Here is a 14980-nt window from a genome sequence, read left to right on the forward strand (position 1 = left end):
TGCTTCTTAACAAGTGTGAATACTTAGTACTTAGCAGCAACTGACTGTTATTCCATCATGGGAAGAGGTTGTTTGCCATACACCAGTATTATTATGAAAACAAAAAAAAAGAAAGGAATGCAGTGAAGTGCAAGATGTAGTAAAAAGCTGTGTTGACAGTGGGATGACACTGTAAAATTGCTGTATGCTGTGATTTGAATCTTTTTGAACCCAATGATGTCTGATTTCCACCCTCATAATCAATGAGTCAAACTTACTCCTCCCCACACTTCCCTTACTCTAGCTATGTCTAGGAAGCTCAGGAAATTGTATTCCATGTCATTTTAGGTGACTGAACAGTCTCTCTCTTCCTGTGCTTGCTATTCTTAACTTCATAGGGTCATGAATGTGCTCAGCTATGGCTTTTCAGTTTTTACTCTGGACTGCCCCAAACCTGCCTCTAGATGGAGATTTGCACGTGTCAGCATAGTAGAAAAGATTCTTCTGCTACTGCAGGTTCTCAGCTATTTAGACCTGGCAGCAATGGATAATTCTCTGATTAAAATGGTCCAAATGATTCAATGGGCACAAAGTTACAAAAAAAACCAACCCAAAAACCATAAAAAACCCCCAAAACCCCACAACCACAACCAAAGAAACACCATCAAAAAAGCTCTAAATTCTGCCTTGTCACAACCCACAAAACCCAAATCTTACAGCAAATTTCCCATGTTCTTCATTATCTCTTTTTAAAATTGTGACAAGTGACATTTAAACCTCTTGCAGGAGTGATTGTAGCATCTACTGACTTAAAAAAGAGCCTCTAACAGTAAATTAGTCCCTAAAAGTAATAAAACAATATTTGGAGGCAGCAGATAATTCTCCATTGAAAGCTGAATAATCATTTCTACTAAACATGTGCAAGAGAGGATTTGTGCCCTGATGGAAGCTGTGGCAGACAAATCCCATGATGGTTCCGTGTGCCAATGCTGTTTAAAAGAGGACAGTGATCTTCTGAGACTTGTTTGAGGACAAGACAAGTAGAAGCAGAGTCAAATAATCAAAGCAATCAAATAGTTCTCCCTGAAGAGTTGTCAAGACCACCAATATACACGTCCTGTGCCATGAGTCTGTGGTGATGCACATGATATGCAAGCACCATAGCAACAAGATATTAATCATCAGCACAGATGGGCACAGGTTGGGGTAAGTCTTCAGAGGTGCAAGTCGTAGGCTGTATCTCAGGCACACAACAAGCCCCAACGGTGCCAGTTTCAGCGCTCCCTTACCAGTGTTGCATAGTTGAATTCATTATGGCTGGGCTTACTTCTTCCTCTGAAGGATCCATCTGTTGGGCCTGGTATACAAATGCCTGGATCTGAAGAATAACTTCTCTTCCAGTTCTGTGTCTCTCTCTCTCTCTCTCTCTCTCTTTGTGGTTTGCAGTTACAGACTCTGGGCAAGTTCTTTGCTAGTGAGACATCACTGAGTTAAGTACTGTGCCAGCAGCATTTGGCACTCTGACTGATGGCAAGGTTTGTCAGAAGAGTTCAAGTGAGAAGATTAGGTACCCAATTCCTCTTATGTTTGGTCAATAGTCTTCTCTTGGCTCATCAACATCTTTGCAATGCCACTGATGCCCAGTGCAGGCACTTTCTACGTGCCAGAAACCTGAGAGAAACAAGTCAATTTGATGGCCTAAAGCTTTCTGTTTCTGCAGTTTATTCTATTCACCTAGATTTTTCTTTGATGATGACACACCAGTAAAGTGTGCCTATACCAAGTAGAGCACCAGGCCCAGTGTGCCAAAGAGTTAGGCACACATTTTCAGAGGTGAAAGTGACCACTGGAAAAGATCCATGTATTTTCTCTCTTAATAGTGTCTTTAAACAGAAGCTTGGATGTCCCTCCAGCCTCCTGAATGGTAACTTGCTGAGATTTTTGGGCTCGGAACAGCTCAGTAAAATTTAGTGGTGATACATAGGCCAGGCTGTGAAGTCTCTTCTGCACTAAGGCAGTAACCATCCACAGGGGAAAATATTTCTCCCTGCAGAGAAATACCTGGCCGTACCTGGGAGTATTCGTGGCAAGGTTATGAATGCTTTCACCAAGAAAGGGTCAAAGGTTTCTGTTACTGGGAATTTCTGACCCTCTCTGGAACTTCTGCTTGGTGTTCAGACGCTGCTGGTGTCAGAGCCTCATAGGCATTGGTGGGTAGGTATCTGGTGTAGCTGGTACTCTTTATTAGGGATTAAGAAAACAATTACTTTTTCATGGTGGTAACAAACATTTATCTAGCATAGAGATCCTCATATCCTTATGTTTGTGTGTGAAAAATACAGCAAAGAAAGGCATTCATGTTTAAAGTACAAGTGATAAAGAATACATGAAGGCAAAACACAAAATAGGTCAGACGCAAAAATCCCCCTATGAAATTGGAGAGGAGAATGTAGGCAAGTGTAATATTCTTATCTGGACTGGAATTTAATCAAGACTCAAGTATGAGGTGATGTGGTACTTCAGTGGTGGGATCGCTGCCTCAACAAAACTGTACTAGAATCTGCCTGTCTTTTCACAGATTCAGGTGTGCACTGGTATAACTTGCCCAACCTCAACCAAGTTGATCCTGATATTTACAAGGACACTCATATTCAGATTTCCCAGCTCTTCCCCTCCTTTTCCCTTCAAGGTCTCTTTGCTTGTGTCATGTGGAATAGTGTATGTTCAGGTGGATCAGAGAGACTTTGAAATGGAAAATCAGAGGATACCACAGGCCATACTGGAGAAGAGCTGGCAAAGCTTAGAACCAGGCTGGCAGAGTGGTGAGGGTTAGGACTAAGGTATGCCTGTATGGGGTGCCGTGTTTGGAGTCCCAGAGAAATCTGTAAGCCAAGAATAATGAATACTGGCAGAGCTCCATATGAGTAACAAACGGCTTATCCTGTCTAGGCTAATGACAAAATGTTACATATTGGCATATTTTAAATTTTTTTAATTTTTTTTTTTTTTTTTAGGAAAAGAAAGATTAAAGCAACCGCTATACCTAACCACTCTGCTTTGCTCTGATAAGATGCCAGAATTACATGACTTCTACTGTGTAACAAGGTTCTTTGTGTGGGCGTAGCAGCCCCTCCCCATACCTAGCGGATACACTCTAGGGAATTTTTGCAAGTGCCAGTATTGCCTCTTGTAAGGTCACTGAGTAAAGAAAGTTAATACATTGTGTGAAAAAAGTCATGTTTTGTGTGTTTCCATAAAAGCATCACAAAACAGTTCCTACCTAAAGGTTATTATCACTATTGCATGCACAGCAATCCCATGCATATTACACTGCAATATGTTGGGCCTCTGCCCTGCCCTCCATCAAACTCAAGCCAGTAATTTAAAAATTAAGGACTTGATGTAAATGCAAGCCTTTACACAAGATATCTCCATTGTTCAGTCCCTCTGCTAGGTAGAGGGCCTGGTGTTACTCACTGCCTCCAATGCTCAGGGTCTACAGCCTGCTGCCATTACAATGCCATGGTACTGATCCCTCTTTAGACATACCTGTAGAGACTGGGCCTTGCTGGTAGAGATATCTCCATTTTCCCCTCTTCTCCTGCTTCTGCCTCACAGCTGCACTAACTCACCTGTTGTATGATGATGGTCACTTTCTACCCAAACTTCCATTACTGAATGTCTGGTGCTTGGACGAGCTGGGACCCACATGCAGTCTCTAAGAGCTTGTCATCCCAACAGGTACCAAACTTGGACTTTGGCTGTTTTCCCAGGTGTAAAGCACGTATTACAAAAGACCCTGAACACATCACCTGCACGAGTTCTGCAGGATCTGCTGGGCAATACAAAGCGATGGGCTTTGGGGCTACTTGTGCAGCTGGGGGCGCAGAGGAAGATCTTCAGGGAGAGGCAGAGGGTCAGCCATGTCCCGAGCCTCGCCAAGGCGGTGACACCAGGACCTGCATTCCTTGTGACGAGAGCTTGCCCCTCTATAGAAGCCTTGTCCCCAGAGCGCAGGACCAAATGAACGCGGTCTGCGGACCCTGCGGTGATCTCCTATGCCCATTTCACTTGCTCGCTAACCCGTCCCGCCGGCGCGGCCCAGCTGTCACTGCCCCCCCCGGCTCTGAGGGGGGCGGTGCAGGAGAGGAGAGCGCCGGCCGTACCCCGCCGCCCCGCCGGGGCCTCCAGGTGCCACCGAGGGCTCCGGGTGCCACCGAGGGCTCCAGGTGCCGCCGCCTCCCCGCGCCCTCCGCCCGCGGCCAACCTGCGCCGCCCGGTGGCGGGGGCCGGGCGAGGGGCGGCGCGGCCCCGCCATTGGCAGCGGAGCGGCGGCCGCCCGGCGATAGGCGCACGGCGCGGTCAGTGCCGGCCGGCCCCGCCCCGCCGCGGCTTTATAACGGGCATCCCCATGGCCGAGGCGGGGAACCTGCTGCTGCCGCGGCACCGGCGCCTCCGCACCGCCCGGGAGAGCCGCCTCCGGTGGCCGCAGAGGGACGATGATGCCGCGGGCCTGGCGCAGCGCGGGGGCTCGCCCGTTCCTGCTGGCGCTGCTGCTGGTGCATCTGCCGCCGGGTCGCGGCCACCGGGCCACGGGGCCCCGGGTAAGTGAGCTGCGGCACCCTGCCCTGCCCTGCCCTGCCCTGCCCTGCCCCGGCCCGGCCCGGCCCGCCGCCCCCGCGCCCTGTCAGCGCCGCAGGTGGAGCCCCGGGCCCGGCCCCGCTCCCCCGGCGCAGACCCAGCCAGGGCCTCCCCGCCCGCTTGTTAAAAGCCGGGTATCGCCTGCCTGCGAGAAGTTCATACACCCATATTAACTTGATGGTATTTATTGCAGAAAAACACGGGAGGGGGGAGGTCGGCAGGCTGTGTTTTTATATTGCTTGACTTGCGTTTAATGTAGCCTCTCGTTCCCAGCATATAGCTTTAGGAGTTTTCTTTTTTTTATGTTCCCGAGCAGGGGTTAAATGAATCTTTGCAATAAAGCTAGATGCCTTCAGCCCAGACTTCTCCCTGTAGGAGCCTAGTTCTGTTTTTTTTTAATCTGACAATGTTTGACTCGTAGTGGGGCTGTTCATTTCACTTACCAAACTATTACATTGCTCTGGGGGAGAACCCAACATTTTTCTAAATATGGTTCTCCCAGTGAGTGAGTGTTACCACTGCAGCACCACTGTGGAGTAGCATGAGAGTTTTCAATTATAAAGCTGCAGAACAGTAGCTGTTCTTCAGGCAATGCTGCAATGCAAGCACAGCTCTGGGTAAGTGGAAAAAGCTTATCTCTTTGCAGGCATGTTGGATGCATTGGCCACATGCAGTCTTGACCCAGCCATCTAAAATGCTAGAAGTGTAGTACCTAATTAACTTAGACTATAGCTAGGCAAGACCAGGAGTCTTTAAAATCCCTACTTGGCCAAAGTATAACAAGAAGGGACTTCAGTGAAATGTTCTTTTTTATTTTTTCTAATGGAAGTGTTGTTTGAGCATGATGGCTATTAAATGCTTCTCAGAGCTGTGGAAAGTGTACTATTGGCTGCACTGATGTTGTTGTGTTCAGCTGTGCTGTGTAGCCTCTTTTATTGCCAGATGTGTAGCAGCAACTGTTAGTTCTGGTCTCACTAGTTCTAAGTCAGAACTGGTTTGTGCCATAAATTACTGAGACCTGCTTTAAAAGATCAGGAAACACAGGGGGGGTTATGCATATATCTTTATTATCTGATATCAACCATAAACCTCAAAATCAGAGTGATTCCAATAGAGAGGAACTTTAAGAGTCTGGCAGGATGACTAGTGTCTTCGTCAGCACCAGCATCTAGCTGCTTTAATGAGGACAATTGAAACAACAAAATTAAAAAATCCTGATGGTAGTGCATGACTATGCAATGAGCCTGTATACCAAACAGTTTTCATATATACCATTTTTTATACTGTACTTTACAAGGCAGTTTAATTGCTCCCTATGCTGTGTTGTCTTGGAGTGGGAGCTACTTCAGGAGAGTGGAAAACCAAATACAAAGGACTACTGATTTACTTTTTGCTTGAAGTAAGTAAACTGACTTTGCCATTTCTTCCTTCATGACTGGAGAGAATATCGGCTGTGAACACTAATAACTGCAGTTCTGTTGGAAGATGTGCCTTAAAGTTTGAACTTAGTGTTTTATCTTATGAGTTCTTAAATGGAAGGCTGTATATTTCCAGGATGTCTTACTCATGAAATCTGTCATTTTCCCCCCTCAAAGTGTCATGATTAAGTGCATGTGAAGATGAGACATTTGGCTTGCTTGATTGCAACCAGGTCAATTGATACAAGCCCCTGAGCTTCATCTCTTGCACCGATTAGACATTGCCAGTAAAGTTGCCATTAGCATAAATATGGCATACTTTAGTTTCCAATAAAAACACTTTATTATTAATTTCTTGAATAATGAGTAGCAGGTTACACGAGTATGTATTTCTCATGCGGACTTGTGATCAAGAGTATTCCTGTCAGGAAGTCTCCCTGGCCAGGTGTCAGTGTTGCAGTTCTGGGGATCTGATCTTGTAGGTGTTCAATTGCTAAGTGTGCTACCTGCTCTTTGGCATCCTTTCTGTACAGCAAGCGCTAGATCAACAGTATTTGCAAGCTGAAATTCTTTTTAAAAGTGAACAACAGTTTTTAGTCCTACTCAGAGAATTCAAATGGCCAGCAGTAATGCTTGAATCAAATTCTAGATCTTCCTCCTTGCATTTCTCTTGCTACTGTAGTGTTCTAAGATAGGCAGCCAATAGTGTTACTAAATACATAAGCAGAAGAGAATGACTTGCTACTGTTTGCTGAAAATGTTGAAAAACTAGAGATATTGAATAGAAATAGGTGTATCTACATCCCTTGTGCCAATAAGGAATGAAACTTTCAGATGAAGTGAGTGCAGGATAATTACTTGAATACCAAGGTAAATTAAAAGTGCAGCTAGTACCTACAGGTCTGTTGAGGAACTTCTGGCTCTCAAAAGATGTACGAAGCTTGCTGTTTCTTGTTACAGTGAAACTATGAGCAGTGATATGAATTCCTTAGGCTTGGTGTCAGTGACTTGTTGGAAACATCTGGCTCTTGCAAATATGCTATTGCCCAATGACAGTTAATAACAACTGTACAAAGTGAAGCCCCATAGGAAGTCTAATATCTTGTCCTAGAAATAACTTGGAAGCCCAAGGCTGCTATGTGACTTTTTTCCTCACTTGACAGACTCTAGTAAAGCTTCTGCTGTGTTACACAATCACCTGGTCACTTCAACTTTTGTAGCTCAAAAGAGCATTGTGGGATTATACTTGAAAAAGGCCTGTTTGAAGGATGCTACCTTCTGGAAAAAGATAATCAGTCTTTCTTTTCTAGTCATATTATCTTCCTGTGTACCTCTTTCTCTCTGCTGGCATGAGATCTGGGGTGTGTGACAAGCCAGGTCTTACTCTTTCTCCCCTTCCTGAACCCAAAATGATAGATGGGAGCTTTACCAGGCTGTCTCTTGCATCTCCTACAGTGTGGTGCATCCAAGCAGTATTCTTTCATAGCAGATTAAATTGTGCCACTAAGTTTCATTTTCCTCCATCTGGACAGTTAAGTGTGGCCTTTGTTTTTTCTAGTTCAGGGAGAGATCTGTGTTGGCCCTCTGCTTTCTGAGTATAACTCCTGACCATTATGAACTTTATGGCAGAGAACTGTTGGTGACATTAATGACAAATACTAGCACAGAGAAATGGTGGATGCTTGCAAAAGGCACACAATGTGACTGCAGCAGTCAAAAGCTGTCCTATGAATGGGCTTGGATTTCTGGAAGATTGACAATCTGCACCCCTACCTTCAGAGCACTAAAATATGATAAGAGGAGAGGACAGGGTAGTCATTGTAACATTCTTCCTAGTTTAATGCATGGAAATGTGCCATATCCTTCCTTGAAAGGCATGCTGGTTGGAGATGGAGGAGGACCTTACAGTTCAGTGCTGTTGCAAGGGAAGATAGTAGATAGTAAAATTGTGAAGCTACCAACAGATTCCAGTGCCTAAATTGGAGCATTGGAAATTTCCTCCTGCATTTGGCTGCTATCTAGAACACCAGATAAGAATCCTGCTAAAAAGTGCTGAAAAGGCTCCTGCAGCTTTGTTGTCCCCTCTGGGAGGAGGAAGCAGCGTTGCAACTTATGCAGGGGTGGCACAAGGAGTGTGTACTGCTCTGTGTTCACTGCAGCCCCACAGGAAGGGCTCCACAAAGCAGGTGTCTTTATGCAAACCAAAATTAGAGAGTCTGTGTTCTTTATGGTGGGAAGAAAATACAAAAGCGTGTATGTGTAGTAAGAATATAAGGCAGAGGGCTTCATACACAGGAGGTCTAGAACAGAAGAATGAACGTTAGGATAGGTTTTCAGTTACTGAATTTCGTTTCTTGCTTGAGCTTAATCACCACTCTGCATTGCAAAGGTCTACACTGGTAACTAGTGACTGAAGCACTTTAATTCTTTTAGATTTCTTTACTATTGGAGAGATTGATTTAATGAAGAAACAAGCACCCAAGGACAAGTCTTTAGAAAAGAGATAGGACAGATTTGTTACTCTAAGGCAAACAGATACCATGTTTTGGTTGGGTGAGGGATGTTTTTTTACCTGAGTGGAAACTCTAATTATATATGGAGCTATATTGCTTATTTCTCCTTCTCCTTGCTTCTATTTAGACCTTTAATGTTAGCTGAATTCATTTATGTGTCCTAAAGGAACTGCTCTGACTTGTGTTTTTTAAACAGTATGCAACTGTGTTGAAGAACAGGATTAATTCTTGTGTAGAGAAGTATTAAAACATTATGTTCCTATTGGAACAGCAGGCCCTCTTCTAAGCAGAAAAGTGTTGTAGGATCTCACTTGCTCTGTGTAGTCTTAGAGTTGGTGTTTTAACTGTCTGAGCTTCAGAGTTGGCTAGGAGAATATTTCTACTCATGTTAATGAGCTGTGCTGTTAATGAAAGATTTCTGGCCAGCAAAAGATTAGGTACAGAAAAAGAAACTGCTCATGTATTTTTGCTGGTGGTGGCAGCAAGCTCTGTAGCTGGTGGAACACCTACAATGATAACCTCTTGGACTAGTTTTCTAGTTTCTAGCTCTAGTGTGCTAAGGTAATCTTCACAGTGCAAAGCAGATGCTCTCTTGGCTTCTTTCATTTCCAGATGGCCTGAAGCAATTGGTAAAATGACTGTAAACTCATTTCAGTAGTGTAGTAGCTCTGAAATATTAATACTGCTATTTAAATATCTTAGATGTTCTTATCCTGCCATCTCAAACTAATTGCGACATTACTATGTCAAAAAAACCCCAAACAAACAGAACCCCATTTGTCTCTTACTTGGCTGGTGAATTCCAGTTCTTCTGGTGCTGGCACATCTGTCAGTGCAGTTAAGTGTTACACAATAAGCTTTATGCTAACATTAAAAGCTAAACATGGAAACAATACAGGTGGAACTAAAGCTGATCCCTGAAGGCTGCTGTGCTGACTGTCATACTGAAGCATCCTGTGTGACAGTGTGGTGGCTTCCTGTCAGAGTCCCCTGGCAGCTGCCACGGAGTCTCTGGTACTGATGTACCATCCAGGGAGTTCATGGCACAGCAAAGCCAAGCTTGGTGTGTAGTGGGAGTAGTTTACTGCTTTGGTCCTCAAGGGACACTCTGGCAGGGTAGCAGCTGTTGTGACTTGAACTATGAAATGTACAAGCTTAAGTGCTGTCATTACATTGGTAGGACTCTAAGTTTTCTATGCTTATTTCTGAGAAGCTCTTGTTTGTGAAGTCAGCAAGGCTGCCATTGATGTGGGTGAATCCATTCCATGCTAGAGCTTTCTGGATAAGCTGTGAGGTCAGTGTGAGATGTTTGCTTATGCAGATAAACTACCAGTATGTGATGGAAGTGGTATGTAACTGGCTGTCTCTTCTGACTGGCTCACATGAGCAGTTACAACTTGTGTTTAGCAGCTTATATGTGAACCATGTGAAGCCTTCTGTGTGTGATGACTTTACTGCTTATAGGTACGAGGAAGGAATATTCTGGCACCAAAACCCTGACCGAGAATGCAACTCTGCACCTTTTTTTAAATAACATTTATTTCTTTTTATTTTTCTTTTTTTTTCTTTGTTTTGTTTTGTTTTGAGGGGAGAGGGCATTGCAGCTTTAAGAGAATAACAACAGGAAAGCATAGCTAGTCACACCAGGGTGTAAAGTTTTATTCAGGACGGTGAAAACCACCCACCATACAAAAGAGTTCTTTGTGTACGGCCTCATGCAGGCTATCAGCAGCTCTTCAGGCTGACAGCAGCTTCCCCAGGATAAGGCCTTACCTTGAAACCAGCCTCATGCTTCCTATCCTGGATGTTTTTTCTCTTTATTAAAGTAGGTTCTGATGCAACTTAGGTTCCTGTGGGATGCTGCAGTAACAATATTAGCATGCTAACTAATATACGTGGGTTTTAGGAAAGAGTAATCTGCTTTTTTGGTAAGAAAAGCATTGCCTCATATAATGGGCCTACCCTTTGACCAGTGCTATTTCTTTGAGGTGACAAATATGGTTGTTACGGTTTTCTACAAGAACTGCTCCAAGGAAGCCTGTGCTATCTCAGTAAAAGGCCTTCATGGTGAAAGTGCAGCCCCTTCAGTGTCACAGGTGATGATGGAGCAAACTGGCTTTGGTTTATGAAGGGATTCACTCTATCTGTGTGGCACTTTCAGGGTACTCTGAAGACTGGCCTGAGCCTGGCTGGATGATGCCAAGGCATCAGCAGCAGCCTGGACTAACACCCTTGGTGGAAGGCTGTCCTGTCTACCTCACTGGAGATATTCAAGAGCCATCTGGATGCAATGCTGTGCCATGTGCTCTAGGATGACCCTGCTTGAGCAGGGAGGTGAGACCAGATGACCCACGGTGGTCCCTTTCCACCTGACCCACTCTGGAACTGTCAGATGTTTCTGTTGTGCCTCTGTCCTGAGAGCAGTGGTCTATAAGGCCCCACAAACCTCCAGCTGCCTGGGCTGTCAGACTCTTTGCTGGTGGTCTCCCAGCTGTAGCCTGCTCAGAAGGATATGCCTGCATGTTGGGTTTGTGCATTTTTGCCTCCCACAGGGTTGTGGCTGGGCCAGCTGCTTTTGAGGGCCCACTGACAGAGGTTTTTCATTTGGAGTGGCACGTAGCTATGCAGTGGGCAAGTGAGTGGTAGGTGTGAAATGAGAACTAACTTAAGTACTTCCCTCAAGGTCTGTGCCTAGAGATAGGAAAATAACACTAGTTACTATAGTAACAGAGGCTGCATCATTAAAGGTTGGCTCAGGGTTTTGGCAAGTAGAGTCTGGCAGCAAAGCCTAGACAAGCAACCCACCAGTGCTGCTGGCAGACTCTTCATGCAGGTGGAGGAAGTTATACAGAAACTGGTGTGTGTAGGCAGATAACTTGCTCTGCCATGGACACCTAGACTCCCCTCTCGGGCTGGAGCTGGAGTTCTGTTGCCTCTGGATGAAGTAAATGAATGAATGTGAGCAGAGGATTGTACCTGAGTAACTGCCACAGAGGACCATATTGCTCACTGCTTGAGTACAGAGCCAAAACATGTGCCAGGGTTCTGTAAACTGGGTCACCTTGTCCCATGCACTTTGACTTGAAGTGGCTAAGGGGAAGGAGGCAGACTGTTTGTGTGCAACATTCCTTCTGTACAAGGCATAGACTATTGAGATTGTGTTGAGATTGGCTCTGTGGGCTACATGGCAGCCCTTGTCAGTCTGAAGTTAAATTTGATTCACTGCTATAAGAGCATTGGCCTAATATAATTTTTCTCTATTCTGGGTCTCATGACAAACTGAAATAATGTAATTTTACCCTATTCAGAGTGGAAGAAGCGTGCTCTTTCTGTGCCACTGAGATGCTGATTAAAGCTGGTGTTGAGGAGCTGACAAAAGTGAGGGCTTTCTTATGGGAGAGCCTCTGATAGAAAGAATTATAGTAAGTGGAAGGGAAGGTGGGTAGGGATAAGAAAGGTGGGGAAGTAGGACAGATAAAATAACTTGTTTTTCTAAGGTTTTTCTTGGCCACTGGTCCAGTTAATGGTAGTTGGAATCATATCCAGAGGGAAGTGCTGATCCTCAAATAGGGAGGAGAGGTTCCAAACACTTAGTGGGCAGATTCTGTTTCAGAGTTTCTCTTGGCCACCAGTTCTCTGTTACCATTACTTGGGTCACAGACTAGAAGGAATGTGGAAAATGTTGTCCATCCCTGTTCTCTTCCATGTTCCATGACTGAGAATTATCACTTGAATTGCACAGGGATGCCATATTCTGCCTTCTGATGAACAAAGTCCACTAACTTAGCTGCTGTATGCAGGCTTATGATGCATGAAATACTGCTTGTTCTATAATTTCATAGAATAGATGAATAGTTGATTAACAACATTTTCTTTGGTTATATAGAGAACCCAAAATATAGGATCATATGGTCCTTCAGTTGTAATTCTAATACTTTAGGGTTTGATGCTCCAACAAATTAAAACAGTACAGCCTTAATGTAAAGGTAACTGTCTCAGATTCTATGGCTGTTGTGGGTTGCACAAGAAGCAGTGTGACCATACTTGGTATGGAGGGGGAGTGAATCAAATAGATAAGGAAGCATCCTTAGGTGAAAACACCTGGTAGAGGTAGTGGTATCCTTTAATGTCCAGATGTACACTATCTCTAGATCTTGCTTCTGTGTGTACCATATACATTCTAGTCAGAAACATGTAGTATGGTAATCTTTTGTTGCAGCATTGACTCCCTTGAGTAGCATGAAGATTAAAGAACCTACTCTAGCTAGTACATCAAACCACTTCCCTTCCCATTTCTTTGAAGCAGATTTATATGCATTCTGCACTTGGGCTTAAACAAATACGTGGTAGAACTAGATGCAAGTTAAGAACTAAAAACCCAGAAGCTCTTGGGTGTAATTTCCAAGTGGAGGATATTAAATAAGTTGGAGTTTGTGGATACCAGCCAGATAAAGGGGTTTCTGTCTGAGCCAAGAAGCTGCTTCTGATTTGGGTCTAGTTACCATACAGAATGGTGGTAACTGTTGTTGGCTTCTGCCTGGAGTTTTGCATTTGGCTTATTCCTTTGCCCTTAAAAGTAAGCAGACAAGTGTTGCAAAAGTAGATAAGCTGTGTGCAAAATTAGCTTTTAAAAATATGTATGCATCTGGAATGCTGGAGGATCCAAACTTGTATGGAAATGTGAGTTTTAATGTGTGCATCTCAGGCTTAGTGGAAGAAAATTACTTTTAACATAAAAATCTGGGAGACTGGTATGTGTACAATGTGAATGGGGGTGTTAATGCAATAATTTTTTTGCTTCACAGTTCTAGAGATTAGCTTGACTTATTTCCCTTTCTGTATCTTAATCTCAAAATATGTAAATCTAGAACTTGATCCACCTTTTCAAATTAAAAACAATACCAGTATCTACAGCCAAAGCTTTAGAGTTCTGTCAGGTAAGGGATTGGGTGTGAGTGCTGCCATATCTTCCTGCTGTTGTAGTGAAAGACAGCCAACTGGATCCTCACTGCTTCTGCTGGGGGTGTTATTTGCCCTCAATTAGCTGCAATGCATCTGAAGTATTTCTGGAAATAAAGCTAGATGCAGAAATCTGTCTGACTAGAGCTTTAACATAAACAAGCACTTCTGAAAGTGCTTGCCATGGGATAAGATTTCTTAAATGGACTGCATGTGTAGAAGAAATGTGTAGAAGTCCAGGGGTTTTGTTTTTGACTGTAAGAGAATGGTGCTTCTGGCTGCTCTACCGGAAGGCCTCAGATTATTCTAGAGGTGCTATCCTGCAGCTTTGTAGGTAAAAATCTGAAGTGATGGCCAAGTGACACTGCTTATCTAGACAGGTAATACATCATGGTGGAATAAGGTATTTCAGTGGTAGCTGTGCTACCTGACATGTCTCATGCTTTCCATAAAGGGGGTGAACACTGAAGAATTTTGCTATCATTTTTTATGAGGGTTGCTACACTAGCATTCCCCTGACTTTGTTGGTGTCTGTGTGCTGTCTTTGCTTCTTTATTATTGCATAGGTGCAGAGGGTATTTTTATGAGCAGGAATCATACCCTGAGGTCTGGGTTTGAAAGTCAAAGCTGTCTTCGGTGGGCTTTATCCTGTTAGGTGCTCTATAGAGCCAGGGATGCTCTGCTTTGTAGTCAGGATGTTCTCACAGTGGCAATAACTGCTCTTGGACTCCCTTTACTTTCCCAGTTTAAGCTTGAACTGTAGAAGGAGTTCTACAGACTTCTACAAAATGGACATAATTTGCTGGTGGTAGCGTATTAATGATTAAATCCATTGTCTAGAAGTACAGGGAAGTATGTCAGCCCAAATTTTTTGTTTTGGGTGCTTGTCTTCAAGAGTTTCCAGGGAGCTGAGTGAACTAAGAAAGTACTTTGTACTCCAACTTGGTGGTGATTTTCTTTTTCTAAATTAAGTACACTTACATTGATGTAGTCTAGTTGACTCTCAAGTAATCTGGATGTTACCAGTTGTAGCTGTTGAGTACTTAAGTTTTTCAAGGCTGTCAGGTTTTGACCTCTTCTCAGTTGCCCTGAAGTAACAAAAGTATTAGGAGAAAAAAATTGTGCTCTGCCCTCCTGAACTTCCCAGCTCACTTATTAGTTATGTATACCCTGAAAAATCAGGATTAAATTTAAGGTGGCTGATAGAGCTTTAAATAACTGAACAAGGTAAACATTTGCCATTTTGTTACTAAAATAGGGTGTCTCTTAAGGGTGAATAGGACAGGGAGTGGAAAGCAATCAGTGTGAAAATTCGACTTTTCTTGTCTTCATCTTCAGTTGTGAGTCAGTGAGACTAGATAAATTTTAGGATTTTTATTGTGAACAATAGATACCTAAAGGAGTTCCAAACTAGCTGGGTTGTGAAGAGCAGTTCAGCTTTTCTTTACCACAAAAGTGCTTCTTCACCTG

General features: G+C 43.8%; 1 protein-coding gene across 1 annotated transcript in view; it reads left to right on the plus strand.

Moving 5' to 3' along the window:
- Positions 1–4481: 4481 nt before the first annotated feature.
- The window catches only part of SMOC1 (SPARC related modular calcium binding 1), a gene marked incomplete at its 5' end in the record, with an annotated part of 130680 nt that continues 120181 nt past the window's right edge, over positions 4482–14980 (plus strand). The window contains one exon of the mRNA XM_083862605.1: positions 4482–4583. Coding sequence (XP_083718731.1) covers positions 4482–4583 — 102 coding nt within the window. The remainder of the gene's footprint in view (positions 4584–14980) is intronic.

The sequence above is a fragment of the Zosterops lateralis genome, assembly GCF_965231275.1.
Source record: "Zosterops lateralis genome assembly, chromosome: 6".
Taxonomy (NCBI): Eukaryota; Metazoa; Chordata; class Aves; order Passeriformes; family Zosteropidae; genus Zosterops; species Zosterops lateralis.